We start from the raw sequence: 19997 nt of genomic DNA on the forward strand, positions 1-19997 counted from the left end.
TGCACAAATATCATAGATTTATATTTTAGCACCCAATTCTTTGATATTTAACAACCCTAAAAACGGAGAAAATAACACCAAAACATGCAGACAGAGTCATGACCAAATTCACAATTCAGTAGTGCGCATTTGAAGGAAAAGAACATATAGAGGAATAAATAATCAAATAATCAATAAATGCCAAGTCACAAATTCAATTCAGTCCAGCACAGTTAGTGCAGTACAGCTAAGTAGTACAGTATAGTGCAGTCAAGTAAATTTAGTATAGTTTAGTATAGTATAGTACAGTACATATTATAGTATAGTATATACTACAGTATAGTATTCTATAGTACGGTATAGTAATATAGCATAGTGTAGTACAGTACAGTACAATACAGTACAGTACAGTACAGTACAGTGGTACAGTAGAGCAGTACAGCTTTATATTTTATAGCCTACAGTACAGTAGCACACTATTGTATAGTATAGTTAAGTAGTCCAGCATACTAGTAGTAACGTTACATGTATACATTACAGTACAGTAGTACAGAATAGTGAAGTACGACAGTACGTTACAGTACACCTGTTACACCTGACGTGTGACGAATGTCGGGCCGAAGCTTAAGAAACCCACCTAGCGTAGAAGGTATGTCAACGTAACGGACTATTATATATAAAAGACAAACAACAGGAGTGCGAATTCATAGACAGTACTGAGAGCACAACAAACATTCAACATGGCTCGTTATGAGAGAAAACATGCACCTTACCTTCCGTTAGACTGAGTAGGGCCAGCCAAAACACATCAGGACGATTCCAACTGTGTTTAAACATTGACAGAGCTCGACACTAGCCGACATGGACCAGTTTTGTGGCACAAAAAAAGCTCTTTGTGTCTGGATGTTGTCGCAGGTCAAAAATAGATTTTCAACAACATAGGACGGTCGCAAACGCTGTCTACTGCGAGGTTTGATGCTATTTCAAGTCATTATGATACGCAGAAACCGATGTTATACCCGCTACCCAAATGTTCGGCGTTGTTAGTAACGTAGCAGGGCGTTTCGAGCATGCTGGACGGTGATTGGCTAGACGGTGACCACGTGACCGTGGAGCCGGATACGGAACACAGCCACATGTCACTGAACTTTAAACAGTCCACCCAGGTAAACATCACAGGTGAGTAGTACAGGAGGGGCAGACAGAGTAGTAAAAGTAAGAGGCTCGCTGACGATTATGATCGTGACTCGTGACTGAGCTAACTCTTATTATATAAATCAAAGTTGAAATGTAAAGTACAACTTGAAATAGACTTACCCAACTTTTTTGACTGTCCAATCCACTGTTTCTGTGACGTCATGTATTGCAGATCAAAGACAAGACTCGGTGAGCAGTGGATCATAAGTTTCAGAAAGTCTATGGTATCTTTTATTTAGGGATTTGTGTTTATATGTTTGGAGATTACACATCAACTTAAGTTCAGAATGACTTCTACCAACATAGATAAACTTTCAAACTAAGACCCAGCTGACTACCATCAGAAATTCCACGACTCCAGATTCAGTCACGTTACTCTGTGTACTTCGCGTATATATTAGCCGGAGGACGTAAGTGCAATGAAGCTCTATTGTGTTAAGCGTTTTATTTTATTTTCTGTGCTCTGGCGTGTGTATTTATGACTATATCTATATGTGCGTGTGTGTATGCGCGTGTATGTGTGTGGGCGTCCGTGTTTGTATGTGTGGCGTGTGTGTATTTATTTGTTTGTGTATGTGCTCGCGCATGTGTATGTGTGCACGCGCTTGTGTGTGTGTGCACGTGCATGTGTGTGTGTGTGTGTGTGTGTGTGTGTGTGTGCACGCACATGTATGTGCGTGTGTGCGTTTATGTATGTTTGTGTGTGCGTTTGGTATGTTTGGTCGTGGTGTGTGTGTACGTGTGTGTGCGCGCGCACGTTTGCGTGTATGTGTGTGCGTGTTTTTGTGCAGATATGCTTTGTGTATATATTGTTGTTTATTGTTGTTGTTTATTAAGAAACCTTGTGTCGTGTATACGCACTACAACTGAAAATAGCTCCACTGTGTGCTCCTGCTCACAAGACAGAAGGAATGTATATGTGTCTCTACGATTGAATCTACCAGGACTTCGTAAAGTAGGTATCTCATTGAAGTTTCGGCAATTTGGCAGCATAGCTGTGTGCTAAATTGTATTTTTGTTACCCTTGACTTTGTGATGGGAATACCATGCAAAACGTACAAGTAAAACCACAACAAAGCGTAAAACGATCGATGGAATTCGTTGAGCGCTTTGTCAAATCGCTCCGTCGCAACGATGCTGCCAACGTGCCTCAGCTTTAGTGAGATACCCTCTTTACAGTTTTTGCTAGTATACAGATGTATATGTACTTAATAATTTTAAAAATCGAAAATAATTTTATCAGGTTGGTAGAACAGTAGAACATATGATATCGGAGATTTCTTTTGCACAACCAGAATACCTCTTACCTGCTGACGTTTCGATTTCTGTCAGAAATATTCCTCAGAGCTTCTAACTGGAGTTCTGCTTTGCTCGAATTCTGGCCTCTATATGTAGCCGATGTAGGTGGAGCTTTTGTGGCTCAGCCACGTTTGTGATTGGAATTGTGTTCTCGCCGCAAAAGCGCCACCTACGTTGGCTACATATAGCGGCGAGAAGCAGAATGCCAGCTCTGAGGAAGATGTCTGACAGACATCGAAACGTCGGCAGGTGAGAGGCATTCTGGTTGTACAAAAGAAATCTTCAATATCAGATGTATATGTAGAATTCAGCAAAACTAGGGTGAGCGAGGAGAGTTAGTCAACTGTAGTTACGTTCACATTTCTGTACTTTATGTAGTTATAGTAATATGTAGTGTCATTGTATAAATTGATCTATTACCGTTGCCAAACATTGTACCATGTAACATACATTCGCATAATTCCACCAGGTGCCATTATACCGCCAGCTCAAAAAACGTTGTTATAGAGGCCTTCTCAAGATTGTCTTCAACACCTAAATATCTGAATTGTATTTACATTTAGGATGTTTAACACTCGGTGTTCAAGACCTCTATAACAACGTTTTTTGAGCTGGCGGTATAATGACACCTGGTGGAATTATGCGAATGTATGTTACAAATGTCGTGCAATAAAGTTCATCCATTCATACTGTAAGGGTAACATTTCCCACAAAATTAATTGCGTGGGAAAATATACTCTTTTTGGACAAACATCCCTTTTTTACCACAAGTGCAATCTGTTAGTATTCTTGGCTAGTAAGTCTGGCGGAGACCAAGGATTAACTCCAAGGCCGTCTGACACTAACCCGACCGGTCGGACCCTCCTGACTCACTGCTATGGCAACATGTGAACCAGACGGTCACTACTCACACAGTGAACGACACACTACGGGCAACAACGTTGGATATAGCAAAAGTCAGTATGTAATTATTGTACTTTGTTTAATAGCCTTTCTTGTGCCTGAATGTCATGATCAGACATGTAAATCTCGATATAGCTGTAGCATTATTGACAATTACGTTGGTAAATAACGCGTACATCCGAGACTTCTGTTGTGAAGCGATGTTATAGGTTACTGTGATGGCTATATGGCGCTGGTACGGTTGGGAGCGAAGTCAGGTGTTTCAGGCTTTTGTTTCTTTAGAACGCTTTGACTTTAAAATCGTGGATATACAGTATATTCGTCGTTCGAGTCGTAGAATTTTCAGTATAGTTACCACGGAACCAAATGTCAACAAAGGCCTACGACAACTTTTCCGCCCAAGGACAACTGAATTTCGTTCAACACATCCTAACATATCAACGTCCTCAACTTGCTATCGTAACCGTCAAATTCTCTCAGGCATTGTCAATGTCCAGTTCTTCTTTGCAGATGAAGACGACATAGGTACGTTCACCCCCCTCCCCTCCCTTCCTCGCGACAAAGCTTCCATACCCTGCCCCTGACATCATTTCCATCCCCTCAGGCGACACGTACCTGAATAAAACAGAAAACCTGTTCTAGCCAGGGACGTCGCGAGAAAAGACAGGATGTCACACTTCCTGACTTCATCCGTGAATGCTAATTCATAGCCTCAATCAAAATCTTAAACTCAATCTCAACCCCCGGTTGTTAACATCGTAGGGCAGGTTTTACGACAGTAGGTTGGGGACATTCGCAAGGCAGTGACAGGCGCATTTCAGAAGTCAAAGTTTGACAGAAGTCTAAGTTTGTCGCAGATCCATATTTAGGTCGCATGTTTTCACTAATCTTGTCATATCTCAACAAAACACATTTCTCAAGTCATCTTGATCTCTCACTGTTGAGATACAATAACAAGACTAACTGATTTTTTGTCATTCCATTGCAGTGGTCTAACTGGACTCACGGACAGATTTCTATCAGTTTGTCACAATACCGAGGATTTGCGGGGACTTAGGCACCGCCCCTGTGGTCACCTGGCTGTGTTCCTTCTTTACGTACGCAGATGACACCCCTTTAAGCAGTCTTTAAGCACCGTAATGGCTGATGCCGTCGACGTTGTCCGCTGCCTCTTCTGCTCCACCGGCATGGCGGCAAACCTGCTGATCGTCTCCATCGTGGCGCGTTACCCCGCCATGCGGACCGCATGTAACGTCTATGTAGCTAACCTGGCTGTAGCGGACTTCTCCTTCTGTCTCCTCGCGCTCATCCAGTCCATCATCGCCATACAGTCTACAAATTCAGAAGCTCTGTATTTACAACTGTTAGAAGACTTCTGTAGCAACGTTTGGAACGAAATGAACTTTACCGTTACAACTAGAAACGTCACAAATCACACAGGTTCATATATGATTGGAGAAAACTGCACAGGACAGCTCGAAAGAGTGACAATATTCGACGCGTACTGTTTTGAGGACGAACTGAACTCCACATCCACAACCAGAAATGGTACCAGTTATACAGACACCAATGTGATGACAGAAAACTGCACGTCGCTAGTATACGCGCTATATCCAAGTGCTGCGATGTTTCCATCTTTACAGAAGGCCGGGTTGGACTCCACAAGTCTGAGTTGGGCTTTCGAGAGGAGTTGTGATGTCAGTCGTGTGTTTGTAGTTTTCCTGGCCGCAACAAGCATCATTTTGCTGACAGTTATAGCCGTGGAGCGTTACAGGGCGATAACAAACCCACTGAGCAGCCGACAACACGGGACGGTACAAAACGCAGGGAGAACTGTGCCATAGTGTGGATGGCAGCCGTCCTGGCTGCAGTTATCGACACAATCGCTAGGAACGTTGTCACCAACGACTGGACCTTCACCAGCGCTAGTCTGCATTCTGGAGCCTCTTGTGTCATTCTAAGGCTTGAGTCGTCTGATATAAGTCACCCCTTCTTTGTCTTGATTCTTTTAGACTTTCTGTTTGGCTACGTATTGCCCAGCTGTATAATAATTCCTCTGTACGCCCGGATATTGTTGAAAGTGAGACAGTCTAGCCGTTTGACGGTACGGGAGACGAGATCGGATCACCAGGCGTTTCTCATGGTGTTTGTGGTGACAGTCGTGTTCCTTATAAACTGGCTACCCTTCCACATCATTTCTCTTCTCATCCACATGTTTGTTGCCAGAGAGAAGTACGATACGATAGGAGTGGCGCTTTCCTTCGCCGTGTTGAACTCCGTGGCCAACCCGTTTCTCTACGCTCTCCTCGGGAGGAACTTTCGGGACAAAGTCAAGAAGATGTTGTGCTGTAAACAGTGGTGGTGGAAGAGCAAACGATGGATACCAAAGGGCGAGGCTTCGCCGGAAACGACGCTAACAATACATGCCATCGACACAACAGGCTATGATAATGACCAGTCTCTGGCTACAGGCGGGGCTAAAGAGGGCCATGCTACAGGTGGGACAGGACAGGCCAGGGCTACATGGACAATGCAGGCCCAGGCTACAGATAGGACAGAACAGACCCAGGCTAAAGGCGGGACAGGACAGGTCCAGGCTACAGACGAGACGGAGCAGGCCCAGCCTGCAGACAGGACAGAGCAGGGCCAGGCTACAGGTGGGACAGGACAGACTCAGGCTACAGGCGGGGCAGGACAGGCCCAGGCTAGTGGCGGGGCAGGACAGGCCCATACTACAGGTGGGACAGAACAGGCCCAGGCTAGTGGCGGGGCAGGACAGGCCCAGTCTACAGACAGGACAGGACAGCCCCAGTCTACAGGCGGAACAGAACAGGCCCGGACTACAGGCGGGACAGAACAGGCACAGGCTACAGGTGGGACAGGACAGGTCCAGCCTACAGACAGGAAAGAGCAGGCCTAGGCTACAGGCGGGACAGAACAGGCACAGACTACAGACGGGACAGGACAGGCACAGGCTACAAGCGGGACAAAACAGACAGAGGCTATAGAACCGATAGCACACGTCACAGACAGTACAAGACTGCCTGCGGCTGACACAGTACAGACCACACCTGAAAAGACGCAAATGCAACAGTAAAAAAAGAACAAAGGTCAAATGAATCGGGGCATACACGAACAAAGAAAGGAGTAGCGACATGGTCGGAACACAATAATACGCCATGCCAACAATAATACGACACACCACCAGACAGACATCCCGTTTATCAGAAAGGATTTTCGACCAAGATGAAAACATACCCGATTGTATAGTATGTGCCTTCATACGGCAATAATCACTTAACTTTAGGAAATTTCCAAAATAGCTAGTGGAGGCATAATATAGTTAACGCTATAATCCAATCAATATACTATCAAATTCAATTATATATATATATTATATATATATATAGAGAGAGAGAGAGAGAAAGAGAGAGAGAGAGAGGGGAGATAGATAGATATATATACATTTGTATATATATATATATATATATGTATATATAGTCATTGAGATTGTAGCCTGATTGTCATATAGACTATAGTGTATATTTAAAAGACTTTAAAAGACCGGTTTGAATGTATACAGTTCTTGTTTCAGTTTTGTCGTTGTGTGACACTGAAAGATAACACGATAGCTAACGTACTTTTGCAAACGTAGAATCAATATAAGCTTTTTAAGATTTTGTGGTTATCAGTGTCTTCAATTCTTTTGTCCTAAATTGTCTCAAATGTGTGTTTTTGTTCCAAGTATGTAAATGATTGGGAACGACGGGTGTATCCTGTTACTACAGTAACTGTTAACCTGTTACGTAGAAACACTTTTTTTCAGCATACTGACAAAATCAGTCGTGAGAAAAACGGCAATACTTAAGAGCCCGTAAACCACCCATATACTGGGTCCGAAGATGGTTATCGCTCTGTCCACCCCTGAACTTAAATAGTTCAGCCCAACTACCCAAGGCGCCCACACAGCTCCTCCGTACCCCAGACACGTACAGGTGTTCTTAAGGGTCTTAAGCACCCAGAAGCGCGCCAGGAATGGAAGAGCACCTCCGGACAGGTAATATTTGACTTGATTTACAACATTTGTTCTAGCTGATTCACCTACCAGTTTATGAGAACTGTAAATTGTACCAGTGAGTTTTGTGTTCTTCCGTGCTTGAAAAATATGCCATCCGGGGGTGACAGGGTGTGTTAAAGTTTTTTTATATGAATGAACTTTGAAAGAATGAATCAGAAAGAAGCGTAGTGCCTTACTGAAAAATATGTTTTGTGATTTTGTACAATGTTAGTGGAATTTGGTCAAAGGAGAGCAATGTGTTGTGCTGTTTACCATGATGGTTTATGTCGTCTCGGTTAACAGGCAGCCCGATCTGTAGTTTAAGGGGCCTTTGACTCTAGTTAAACCTGTCTGTTATGATCACTGCCACACCCATGACTCATATCTTGTTTGTTTCGAACTTTGTTCATTCATGAGAAGCTTAATTTGACCTGTAGGCAAAAATGCAACAGAGAAACGGTGTATATTATCTAAGGTCGTAACGTTACTGGCTCTTTTTTTACTGACAACTCCTAGGGCGACCTTATGGTATAGTATAGTGTGCGAGTAGCTTGAAAAAAGGCTACGGAGAAAATATTTTGCATTTTCACGAAGATTTTGCCTTTCTACTAGTTTCTCCTTCATCTTTCAGACTTAATCACTCCAAAAGTCGAATGTGAGTAGCGACAAGGCGAAACAAGAACAATCACAGGAAGTTCATCGCTTATTTGTGAATGACTGTAGGCAGTACGGTCACCCCGGCACAACGTCTCACACACTGACGGCAGTATGTCCACCATGAGACATAGTCATACCTCTAAGTGAACCGTGCAACAGCGGCCACGTGCAGACTCGTCGTGAGATTTGTCTTGGGATTTCTGTGAAAGAACCGACAACCGAAAACAAGGATTGACGTCAACGCTTCACGTGACAAGACAGCTGACGTCTGTGCGTCACATCCATGGCTGTCCCATCATTGTCATCATTCGAGCTGTCACATGATACCATAATCGTAAACATGCCTTGACGTATATGTCACGAGTTTTATTAGGGAAATGCATTGTGCTGGTACGTGGGCAATGCCTCTGTAGGACAGGTACAGAGAAATCATTTACACACAATGCCACCGCGCTCAAGGTACGTCAAAAGAACAACGATGTAACGACAAACAGCAAGAAACACTTCAACAACATGGATGCAGATTCCATCGCTGGTTTCTCTCTTTGTCGGATTGAACAATGACCATCGCTGATTCCTTCCTTTGCCGTACCTAGTGCAGAACATGTTATTGTTGTGTATATGGCAACTTGAAGTCAGCCAACAATAAAACGTTAAGACCAGCAAACTGGCTCCCAACACAAACGTAATAGGCAATCTAACAAATAATCATTTCGGAAGACAAATGAAGTGATAAACTAATGTAATAACAATACAGTTAAGAAGATGGACTTACAGAATTATATTGGCAACGTTGCTCGCTGCTGTATCTCTGCCATAGGAATGTTAGCAAACCTACTCATCTTGTACATCGTGGCACGCTATCCCACTATGAGGACCGCCTGTAACGTTTACGTAGCGAACCTTGCAGCAACGGACTTCGCTCTCTGTCTACTCGTCCTCATCCAGTCCAGTATTGTCCAGTCAGAGCCACCTTATTGGACTGGGGATAGGTACACAGGGTTTACTTTGAACTACGTCCGAAGCTGTGACATCAGCCGCGTCATCTTGATTTTTCTGACCTCTGCAAGTGTCCTTCTGTTGACAGTGATAGCTGTGGAGCGGTACAGGGCGATAACAAACCCGCTGAGGAGCAGACAACACGGGACGGTGAAACACGCGGGGAGAATCTGTGGCGCAGTGTGGATAGCAGCCGTCCTGGCTGCAGTTATCGACACAATCGCTAGGAACGTTGTAACCAACGATTGGACTTTCACAAGCGCGAGTCTATACTCCATCTCGTGCGTCGTTCTAAAGCTTGAGTCGTCAGATGCCAGTCAACCATTGTTTATCATATCCCTCTTGAAATTTCTGCTTGGCTACGTTTTGCCCAGCTGTATAATAATTCCTCTGTACGTGCGGATATTGGTGAAGGTGAGACAGTCCAGCCGTTTGGCGGTGCGAGAGACGAGAACGGATCACCAGGCGTACCTCATGGTGCTTGTAGTGACAGTTTTCTTTCTTATCACCTGGCTTCCTATCTACATCATCCAGTTACTTATTCATCTGTTTTATCAGAATGAGAACATAATGGTTCTGCAAGTGGCGCTGCTCCTCGCCCTGTTAAACTCTGTGGCCAACCCGTTTCTCTACGGTCTTCTCGGGAAGAACTTTCGCGACAAAGTGGCACAGACGTTCTGCTGCAAGCAGGACACTAGAAACATATTACAGACCACCAGTACATCAGACTTTGCCATGGAACAGGCTACAAACGGGCCAGGGCAGGCCCAGGGTATAGACAGGCTGGGCATGTCTACGGTATAGACAGGCCAGGACCGGCCCAGGGCATATACAGGCTGGACATGTCTAGGGTATAGACAGGCCAGGGAAGGGACCAGGGCATATACAGGCTGGGCTTGTCTAGGGTATAAGCAGACCCGCACAGGCCCAGGGTATAGATAGGCTGGGCATGTCTAGGGTATAGACAGGCCAGGTCAGGCCAAGCGTATAGACGGGCTGGGCATGTCTAGGGTATAGACAGGCCAAGACCGGCCCAAGGTATAGACAGGCTGGACATGTCTAGGGTATAGACGGACCAGGGCAGGACCAGGGTATAGATGTGTGTGTCAGTGTGTTTATTTGTAATATATCCTTAAGTAAAGAGGGGCCACGAATTCAGCTTAACAGTTCAAAGACCTTCAAACAATAGGAAAATGTACAGGAAATGTACCCCATGTATGCGCTTGCTTCCTACAATGATCATGGTGATTTCACTTGCTAAATAGTCGGTAAAGTTATCATGAAATAAATGCAATTGTTAAAGCTATGTGCTAGAAATTCCTTTTCACGCATGTATCATTAAAACGAGAGACTATGGACAATTTGTAGCCTGAATAATCCTAGTGCCTCAAGTACATGTTTGACGTACAAACAAACTGTTTCTTTTTATTTCGTTGACGCAGTCACTATAGTCCGTTGCCGTAACCCCTTGATTGTTGTAACGGACAAAGACTTCAGATTGTAAGTTGCACATTAAACATGGACAAACTATGTCTGCAGTGTACCTGTCGATGTTCCAGTAGCCCATCTGGAAAGTGATGTTAATCACCGTATCGTTGATACGGGACGGAGACAGAACGATTTGTGCCATCGCACACCATCGCTCACCCCTACCACTTTTCGAAAAGTGTCGTGGGTTCTTAATTAACGTGCGTTGGGCGGGACTCTCCAAAAACACAGGGCCTCCATTTAACGTCCTAACTGCAGCAAGCATTTTCACCTGAGTAAAGTGATGAAAGCCGTGTAAAGTGCCTTTCCCAGGGAAAGATCGGTGACACGGCGGGATTCGAACCCGGGACCTCTAGGTCCTAAGCCAAACACGCAACAAATTACGCCACGTGATCCCACCTGAAGACAATACTGCCTAGATCTTGATACACAGTGTACTTCTTGCCCTGAGTAAGGTAGCAGAAGGCCTACTGAAACGTTTACAGGTAAAAAATGTCGTCGTTGTGTGCGAAAAATCCATGCAATGGCAATATACTTGGTGATTTACGAGCTTAATGGAACTTGTTACTGGTACATGGTGTTACGCATCAAGCCTTTTGGACGCATGGATGATAAATGTTTATTAGATCGCCTGTGTTTTAATCAGTGTCAAATACGTAAAATTTAGTGGCGTCGCCTGTGGCGTAACTGGTAGAGTGTTGGACTCGAAACCTTTTCGCTGTGCCCTTGACGTTGTTACTTTGGGAAAGGCACCTTACACGACCTTCCTCACTTCACTGTCTTTATCATCTCTCTGTTCGTTGTATGTCACACTGTTAAAATTATGACATGGTTTTAGGTTAACGGGTCTCCCGTTATGAAATAAAATAACGGTGTACGTTGTACCGCCTCGTCATTTTTAAAATCAGGTTCGTAGGGCCTGATGTTACCATCATGAAGATGAAGATCGGCCCATAGCGACTGTAGCAGCATCTCTTCTCCCTAAGAGACATCAAGCTTCACACTGACTCAATAGGCGAAGCATGGGTTACGAGGCTGCTCTGGAAATTCCCTACCCAATTTCTCATAACTCCATTATCAGATCTCAAATATAATTTTCCATCAAAAACGTCATATTTGTGCCAAGTTTCACCATCCCTATATCTGTATAGTACCAGCTTGTTCCAAATTTTGGGGGGAGATTACTTAACGTTAACATCTGCTTACCCAAACCACCCCTGATCTTAAAGTAGTTCAGCCCAACTGCCTGAGGCACCCGGGCAGTATCAGTCCGTACTCCAGGCACGTTCTTAAGGTTCTTAAGTACACAGAAGCACGCCATGCAGGTATAAGCAGAACACCTCAGGACAGGTAACAACAATGGACTCAAGTTTACAACGTTTGCTGTAACACAGTTTATGAGTCCTCTAAATTACGCCAACGAGTTTTCCATTCTTAAACAAACGCGTTTCTAAATCTGGTCTCTACACTAACGAGAGTACTGGATCGACTGGTTGTGTTTGGAGGTCAACGATCGGGGGTGATGAGTCGGAACCGACGGTAAGTTTTACCCTATCACTTCTGTGTATACGTTCTGGCGAGAACTTGTGTTGTGACGTGTTCTGAATAGGGAGATATGATCTGTGACAAGCAAAGTGAAGTACGCCATGTTTGAGGTGGGGTTACAATTTCTATGGGGCAGTGAGGCGTAGCAACAGGGTGTTTGGGCCAGAAGCCAGAGGTTCTGGGTTCAGATACTGTCATGCTACCGATCTTGTGCTCTTGTGAGGGTCGGGCTCTACCTGCCAATACCGTGCCCTAGACAAAGTGGTAAAACCACCCCACTATTTCTACGGTCTCAAAACTGGCTATAGGACTTCCTTTTTTTTTACCACAATCTTTGTGACTTTTTACCTTGTGCTAGGATTTTCCGCGAGACTATGGCAAACCCGATCATCGAAATGGTTCTACGACAATGTTTTAAAGTCACAAGACAGTGAAATGTCGTACGACAACTCCACAACTGTCCAAAATCTCCCTTGATTTATTGTCGCAAACCTACATGACGAGTGGGATTGAACCATATATGTAAGACTTGTAGAGTTGATACACGACAAGGTTTGGCTTTAGCAAGACCCTCTCAGCAGTTGTATTGTGTTGAACGTCTGCCTTACGATTCTGCACTACTAGTATCTAGGGCATAATTTTCTTAAACTAGCGGAAAATGTCGACATTGCGTCATTCATTATAACAGGTTGCATGAATGTTATCAGTAAACAACCCTATTTTACGGGTCCTTGACCCTGGTTGAGCCTGAAGGTTGTGATCAGCCCCCCTCCCCAATGACTCACAGGTTTCCTGTTTAGTTTCAGCCTGGCGTTTTTTCTAGGAATCAGACCGTTTTGAGCGCCAAGTCGTCCCTTTTTCCTCACATTGACCATGACGCGTGTTCCTGTGGTTTACTACGTATTCCTTTAGTTGGGAACTAACAGCAGAAGAATGTGTTCTGGATATGAAGACACTATTTTATTTTCTGAAACCAAAAATTGGCAACTTAATACTGACTTTCAACGGATTTGGCATCTATTGCACGCCATCACCAGCAATATTATAATGATAAGCCCAAAGAGTACCCTTATGTCAAGTACTCCATATTATATTGATGTTGAGAAATCTAGGGTTGACTTTTTAAAAATTTGCTTTTGGACAGACAATAACAATGTGGCACTGCACTCAAGTTAGTAAATTATCTTAAAAGTGCCACACGCAACGAACGGACAGAAGGTAAAGGTAGTATTTTACCTCCCCGACCGAAGTCAGGTACCCATTTTACACCTAGGTGAATGAGGAAGGTCGTGTAAAGTGCCTTTCCCAGGAACACAACGTCGGGGCATGGCTATACTGATAGAACTTCTAGATTGACTTTAATCGGACAAGACGAAAGGAGGATATTATTTTGAAGCAGACAAGCCCTTTTTGTCACATCGCAAATTTATCTTTGTACACATCTGCAATAACACATTATGAACTTGAAATTATTCAACCGCCTTGAAGTATACTAATTATTTCAAGTTGCCCATTATCTTAAAACAGAGAAGTTGAGGTTCGTATTTATGGTTCATGACTGCCTAAACTAAAACTCAGTCCTTACATTTCAGGTGTTGTTGCTGAGAAGAGGCGTCTTGGATCAGTGACATCGTGACACAAGAACAAACGAGACGCCCATGGCTTATTTGTAAATGACAGACGGCAGTGTGGGTATCCTGTGACATTGTCACCAACATTGACATACCGGCAACATACCTCCCAGTGAACCGTGGAAGAGCGGCCACGTGCAGACTCGTCGCGTGATTTGTCTTCGGATTTTCAGCGAGGCTGTGAAAGGACCAACGACAAGGGTTGACGGCAACCGTTTCCTTCACAAGGAATGTGAAATTTGAATCCACAAATGCAAGAATGCCCCATGAATGTCCTCACCCGAATTTTACTGTCGTTATATACCATATGATGACGTATATGCAATGGGCTTAAGGAACATGCATCATATTTGCACGACGGAGATGCCATTTTAAAACGTTCCGACTTGATTCGTGTTCGTCAGAAAATCATAAATTTTGAAAAGTCATGAAACATTTGAAAGAACAATTATAAACTGAAAAACAGTAAAAACCAGACCAGCAACCCCCCCCCCCCCATGAGTACTTGGTCATCTTACACACAATCAATTAAAGAAAATTAAAAAAGGCAAACCTGTGAAGTGATAATCTAACAGAGGCGGTGGACGGTATAAACTTCCCGACACGTTTGGTCACTACTGGCGTCACATGAGGTCACGTGAACCAAGGCGATTGGTCACTTGAACACTGAGGAAGACTGTAGTAGTAAAATTGGATGCGAACACATTTTCCTTATTTGTGTTATCTACTACATGTACAACTTAGAACATGGATGACGTAACCTACATCGCCAACGTTGCTCGCTGCTGCATCTCTGCTATAGGGATGTTCGCAAACCTGCTCATCTTGTTCATAGTGGCGCGCTACGCCACCATGCGGACTATCCACAACCTGTACGTGGCCAACCTAGCTGTTGCCGACTGCTGCTTCTGCATCTTTGTCATAGTCCAGGCTGCTGTGTCCATTCGTTATAGGCAGGTCCAAAGCGTACTAGAGGGTATGGTTGAAGAGTACTGCCAACAGAGTCAGATGAACTCTACAAACGTTACCTATGTACCTCTGACAGACTTCGCGCCAAATTTTCAGAAGCCAGTTAACTGTACAGAGATGTGTTTGGATGACGTCAGTTTATCGTTGCTGAGGAAGTTCAAAGTTGAGTTTGACAGCGCGGAGATGGTGAGTGACAGGAGCTGTGACGTAGGCCGCGTCATCGCGGTGTTCCTGGCTGCCTCGAGCATCTTCCACCTGATCGCCATCGCGTGTGAGAGGTACCAGGCCGTCACCAAGCCTTTCACTCACAGGTAATTTTCATTTTCACAAGAAGGTTACATGTGTTTGTAGCGGTGTTTGTAATAGTGGTTGCGGTTTAGCAGCACTACGTAAATCATGTTCAGTAATTATGTAATACTATACATTACCATGAAAATTGGTACGTCTGTATGATTAAGCCTTGTTCTGGCGAAGAAATGATGAAAGTTTGGATCCCTGGCAGCCATCATTGGTACTACAGTAGAGCCTTCTTTTCTATATATCATGCCATGCTATCACAAAGCCATTCGCTCAAAGGTTATTCCTATGAATAGTAACGTTCTTTAGCCACAGCAACATATAAATATCTAAAAGCATCGGCGTTTCGGTGACTGTCTGTCACATTCCTCAATGTAACAGGGTCGGCTCTACTTCGCACTGCAGCACTAGGTGTCGCTTCTGTAGTGTACAGAATACGGTCCCGTACAGGTAGTCATTGAAAGGCCGACTTTTATGTTTGTGCTTAGAGAACTTTGTTATTCACTCATTAACGAAACAAGTGAAATTATTCACGGGGGTTATTCTTATATTCAGATATCATTATCTACATATATTTGCAAGTATGGCCAATTTCCCATGTCAAATATCTTCGTCTTGTCATCTGCCTTTCTGTTCCCTTCACTGAGCTCCGAGGGGTAACGTTAACGTTAATTCTGTCGTTATACTGATGAGAATGATGATTTACGTTAAAGATAGAAGCACTGTTTCGTTGCCTGGTGTAACGCTATCGAAGATAATGATCTCCGTGGTTTTATGTTGGCAACCACAGGTTCAACACAACGCCGAAAGGAGCCGCGAAAACCTGTTTAAAGATCTGGATGGGAGCTTTTGGTACGGCAGTCCTGGACACGGTACAGAGGAACATCATCTCCAGGGACTGGACTTTCTCCTACAAAAGTCTGTACGAGTGTGTCTATCTAAAACCAGACGACCAAGACCCTATCAGCGGGTATCCATACAGAGCACTACAGCTTATCATATTCATCATCTCCTACGTCGTACCAGCCTGTATACTCATACCCGTATACGCCATGATATTCTTCAAGTTACAACGACGGCGACGACGATTTTCGGCAGGACGTTCGGGGAGCCGTTTTGCGGCAAGACGACCGTCGTACAGACATCATGCTATTCCCATGCTGTTTGCTGTGACGGTGTTCTTTTTGATCTGTTGGTTACCGTTTCATGTGACGGCCTTCTCTATTCACTTGTACGCGGATGGTGAGAACATTGCCGTGGTCTATGTGGCCACAGCGCTCGCTGTGCTGAACTCAGTTATAAACCCTTTTCTGTACGCTTTCATAGGCAGCAACTTTCGGAAACACATCTCAAGACTGTTCTGCAGAAAGAACATGCTGTCCTCTGGCTCTGAAAGAAACACGAGGATGTCAAACATGTCCGTTTTCTTTTCCCGTAGTTCCGGTATCAGTAATGTGACCGTGACCACTACGTTGTAGAAGCTTTTGCGACGACGTACCAAACTACAAAGTTTCAACATCCGGAAAAATCTTGCGTGTTTTTCTGGTTTACGAATATGATTTACTGGAAATTTGGCAAAAACTTTTGGTGATTGAAAAATTCAACGATGATGGAAAGGAGCTGGAGGCAAAAGATGCAGAACGTAAAGTTGGCCTGTAACGATACAACGTACTTCAACTCAGTTGTTGAACTTCCTAGCCAACCCACCAACAGACGAACTAACAAACACTGGAGAAAATGCTTCTTGCTGAGGTTATATTGCTACGTTAGTGAAAGGAAAGGTCGAATGAAAAAGGTCCTTCCAACACAACCTAAAGGAACGTACCTGGCCAACGCTCAGGAGATTTGAGAACTGCCTTCATACCCCTAGCCGCATGGGGGCGTTGCAGTAACGTGTCCAAACGAGATTGAATCAATATCACTTATCCTCCATTCTGTTCAAGATAGAGCGTGGTCACAAAGGTCGTGCGATCGTCGGGCATTTTGGAGAACAAAAATGTACGTCTCCTGTCATTACAAAAATGTAAGTTCAACTGTCTTGGTAAACAACATGCTGTTTTGGATCCATATCGGTGGTAGGTTCTGTCACGGCATACTTGAAAATCCTGTAGCATCAAAATCGTACGACGGTCGTACGACCTATGTGACCGCGCCCATAGAAACGGGTGCAGTCGATTGTGCATATGTCATAGTCTGTATATTCAGCGTGTACATGGCACTATAAGATATGTATTGTTAGAAGCAAACGCACAATCGTTTTACTTTGGCCACACCATCTTCACTTATTGGCTCTCAGATTCTAAGAAAATATGATTAATTGGAAAAACACAATGTAAACAACGCCTAAGTACCAGGTTTATACCTTGGTTTATGTTCATGGAGTAAATATTCATATTCAAATTTCCCTTCCTGTCCTGCTGTTATGATGTCTGCTTGCCATATTTTGACCTTCGAGAACCAATGAAATAAATTGGGGTAGCCTTACCATCTGTAACAAATCTAGTAGTAGAGAATTAGTCCATTTACCACCTTTAACAAATCTAGCAGTAGAGAATTAGTCCATTTACCACCTTTAACAAATCTAGCAGTAGAGAATTAGTCCATTTACCACCTGTAACAAATCTAGCAGTAGAGAATTAGTCCATTTACCACCTTTAACAAATCTAGCAGTAGAGAATTAGTCCATTTACCACCTGTAACAAATCTAGCAGTAGAGAATTAGTCCATTTACCACCTGTAACAAATCTAGCAGTAGAGAATTAGTCCATTTACCACCTGTAACAAATCTAGTAGTAGAGAATTAGGCCACAGCAAGTAAATCTTATGGATGACATCCTCTGTAGACTGCAAAAATAATGAGATAGGGCGAAAAAAAAACAAGATGGGCAAAAAAAAAACAAGATGGCAAATTTTCAAAATAGACGTTGTAACAAGACTTGAAGTGACAATATATGGCATCACAGCCAACAAGGTATTCATTCCTGTATTTAAGAAGTGCACCAATGTAGTTAAAGTGACACTAGTGTGATAGACTAGTATCATTAACCATGTTGGCAACTACACTCATAGCTTCCATAGTTGTGCCACTTTTCCAACTATCTATCAAGTTGCACCTCTGCAACTACAGTCAATGCTACAGAGTCTCTAGTGTCAATTCTACATTCAATGATTAGATTACAACACAACCTTTACCCATTTTCGTCTATCCGGCCTTCCCTTAAGAAGAAAAAAATTCTTGTTTTTTTTTCTGAAATCAGGCGAAAATTAATGAGCGCGCGGATGTCATCCATAAAATTTACTTGCTGTGGCCTTAGTTCATTTACCACCTGTAACAAATCTAGTAGTAGAGAATTAGTCCATTTACCACCTGTAACAAATCTAGTAGTAGAGAATTAGTCCATTTACCACCTGTAACAAATCTAGTAGTAGAGAATTAGTCCATTTACCACCTGTACATGTAACCACCTGTATGTGAAGTGGTAGGGCCCAGAGGAGAGTCAGCCACGGGGCAAGGTTTAGACTTCTGGGGGGAGTCATTGGAAGTTGGCCATGTGTGACGAGAGATGAAGAATAAATGGACTGTATCTAGATCGTGTGTATTCTATGAGAAGTGTAAATGTATATATGTGTTGGCACCCAATATCAGCTAAACTGCCTGTCAGTTTTCCATGTATTGCATTGTCTGCAATCTCAATAAATTAAAATTACAATTCAATATACATGGCCTTCTTCTAGCCTGTGTTTACACAAGCTCTCGCTGGCTGGAGTTAATGACCCCCTCCCCGAGCTTTAGACGTGCTTGACATCAAGCTCCTACGGCGGCGGCAATCGTAGGGCCAGCCGCTAGGGGCGCGATTTTAGTCAGGCTAGCCTTCTTTCAACAGGGCCTGACTCGTGTCCTCTCGTTGACCTTTGCATAATGTATATGGCTGCCGACTTGACACAAAAACAATACCTCAAAGACCCCAGTACATTTACACAGTCACATAACGTTCTATAACAGTTAAATTAGTGACCCCAGGGCCTAGATTATCCTCGTCATCTGCATTCCCATTGACATAATTAAGGACCATACAGAGATTTTTCCTTCACCGTGCACAGATTCTCTCCCGTGTTCTACACACATAATTTAAGGAAGCCTGGTGAAATTTTGTTGGAGAAAAATACTTCACTTCCAATGACTGTAATTTGAAACTGTCATCCCATTCCTGTAATTTGATACTATAAATTTGTTGCCTCTTTAAGCTGATAACCTTGACGGTTGTAGTCTCGTGACAGGTGTTTTTTTATCCCTCTTGTCAATGTCACAATGACCCTGGGGCCAGCCGGGACCGGGCAGCTACTGAGGACAGTTTATTCGGTGACAGTCAGGCCCGCCGATCTGCTATTAGCGCTCCGGGGAGTTAAAGCCCGAAGGAGGTCCACCTGCCCTTTTCCCGATAACTCTTCGGGCTTAAACTCCCCGCAGCGCTAATAGCAGATCGGCGGGCTGACTGCCTTGGCTCCCCGAGCAAAACTCGCTAGCTACCCGGTCCTGTCTGGCTCCCAGGGTAATGTGTATGTACTGATTCACACTATCCCTGTGTGTCTCATGTTGGGTACGTCAAGTTTCTACAGATAGGTAGGCTTGATAGATAAGTTATAATGTCTCTGCTTACTACCAACGATCAGTCTTTCCCTGTATGAAATTCAATTACGTTCCATCCGTACGTGTGGTGACCCCAATCTGGGCCCGTCAGTTGGTGGTCATGACAGCAGCATTATTTTTCTGGGCGTGTTACTGTTAGTATTCCTGACCTGGGTTTGTCGGGGACAAACCAAGAACCATCACGGTGGGATTGGTCACTTGTGCCTCAATAGCTTCTTTTGAACATTGTCCTTCCGTGTGTGTCTGCGTGTATTGAGTTGTGTATGTGTTTCGGAGTTCCGCGTGTTTGTTTGTGAAACCCTATAGGTGCTAACACAACCTACCCTCC

The 19997-nt window shown here is 43.8% G+C and overlaps 3 protein-coding genes across 3 annotated transcripts in view; 2 read left to right on the plus strand and 1 right to left on the minus strand.

Annotated features, from left to right (window-relative positions):
- The window catches only part of LOC118411037, a gene marked incomplete in the record, with an annotated part of 5961 nt that extends 4944 nt beyond the window's left edge, over positions 1-1017 (minus strand). The window contains 1 exon segment of the mRNA XM_035813042.1: positions 753-1017.
- Positions 1018-8962: 7945 nt separating this feature from the next.
- On the plus strand, positions 8963-9895 carry LOC118411038 (somatostatin receptor type 1-like). Its single transcript, XM_035813043.1, has one exon. It carries the CDS (start codon positions 8963-8965, stop codon positions 9893-9895), a length of 933 nt encoding a protein of 310 aa, XP_035668936.1.
- A 4490-nt stretch (positions 9896-14385) lies between these two features.
- LOC118410787 (chemokine-like receptor 1) lies at positions 14386-16882 on the plus strand. The gene is made up of 2 exons (XM_035812594.1): positions 14386-15035; positions 15812-16882. Exons 1-2 carry the CDS (start codon positions 14503-14505, stop codon positions 16497-16499), a joined length of 1221 nt encoding a protein of 406 aa, XP_035668487.1. The 5' UTR covers positions 14386-14502; the 3' UTR covers positions 16500-16882.
- The last annotated feature ends 3115 nt before the right edge of the window (positions 16883-19997 follow it).

The sequence above is a fragment of the Branchiostoma floridae genome, chromosome 3 (assembly GCF_000003815.2).
Source record: "Branchiostoma floridae strain S238N-H82 chromosome 3, Bfl_VNyyK, whole genome shotgun sequence".
Taxonomy (NCBI): Eukaryota; Metazoa; Chordata; class Leptocardii; order Amphioxiformes; family Branchiostomatidae; genus Branchiostoma; species Branchiostoma floridae.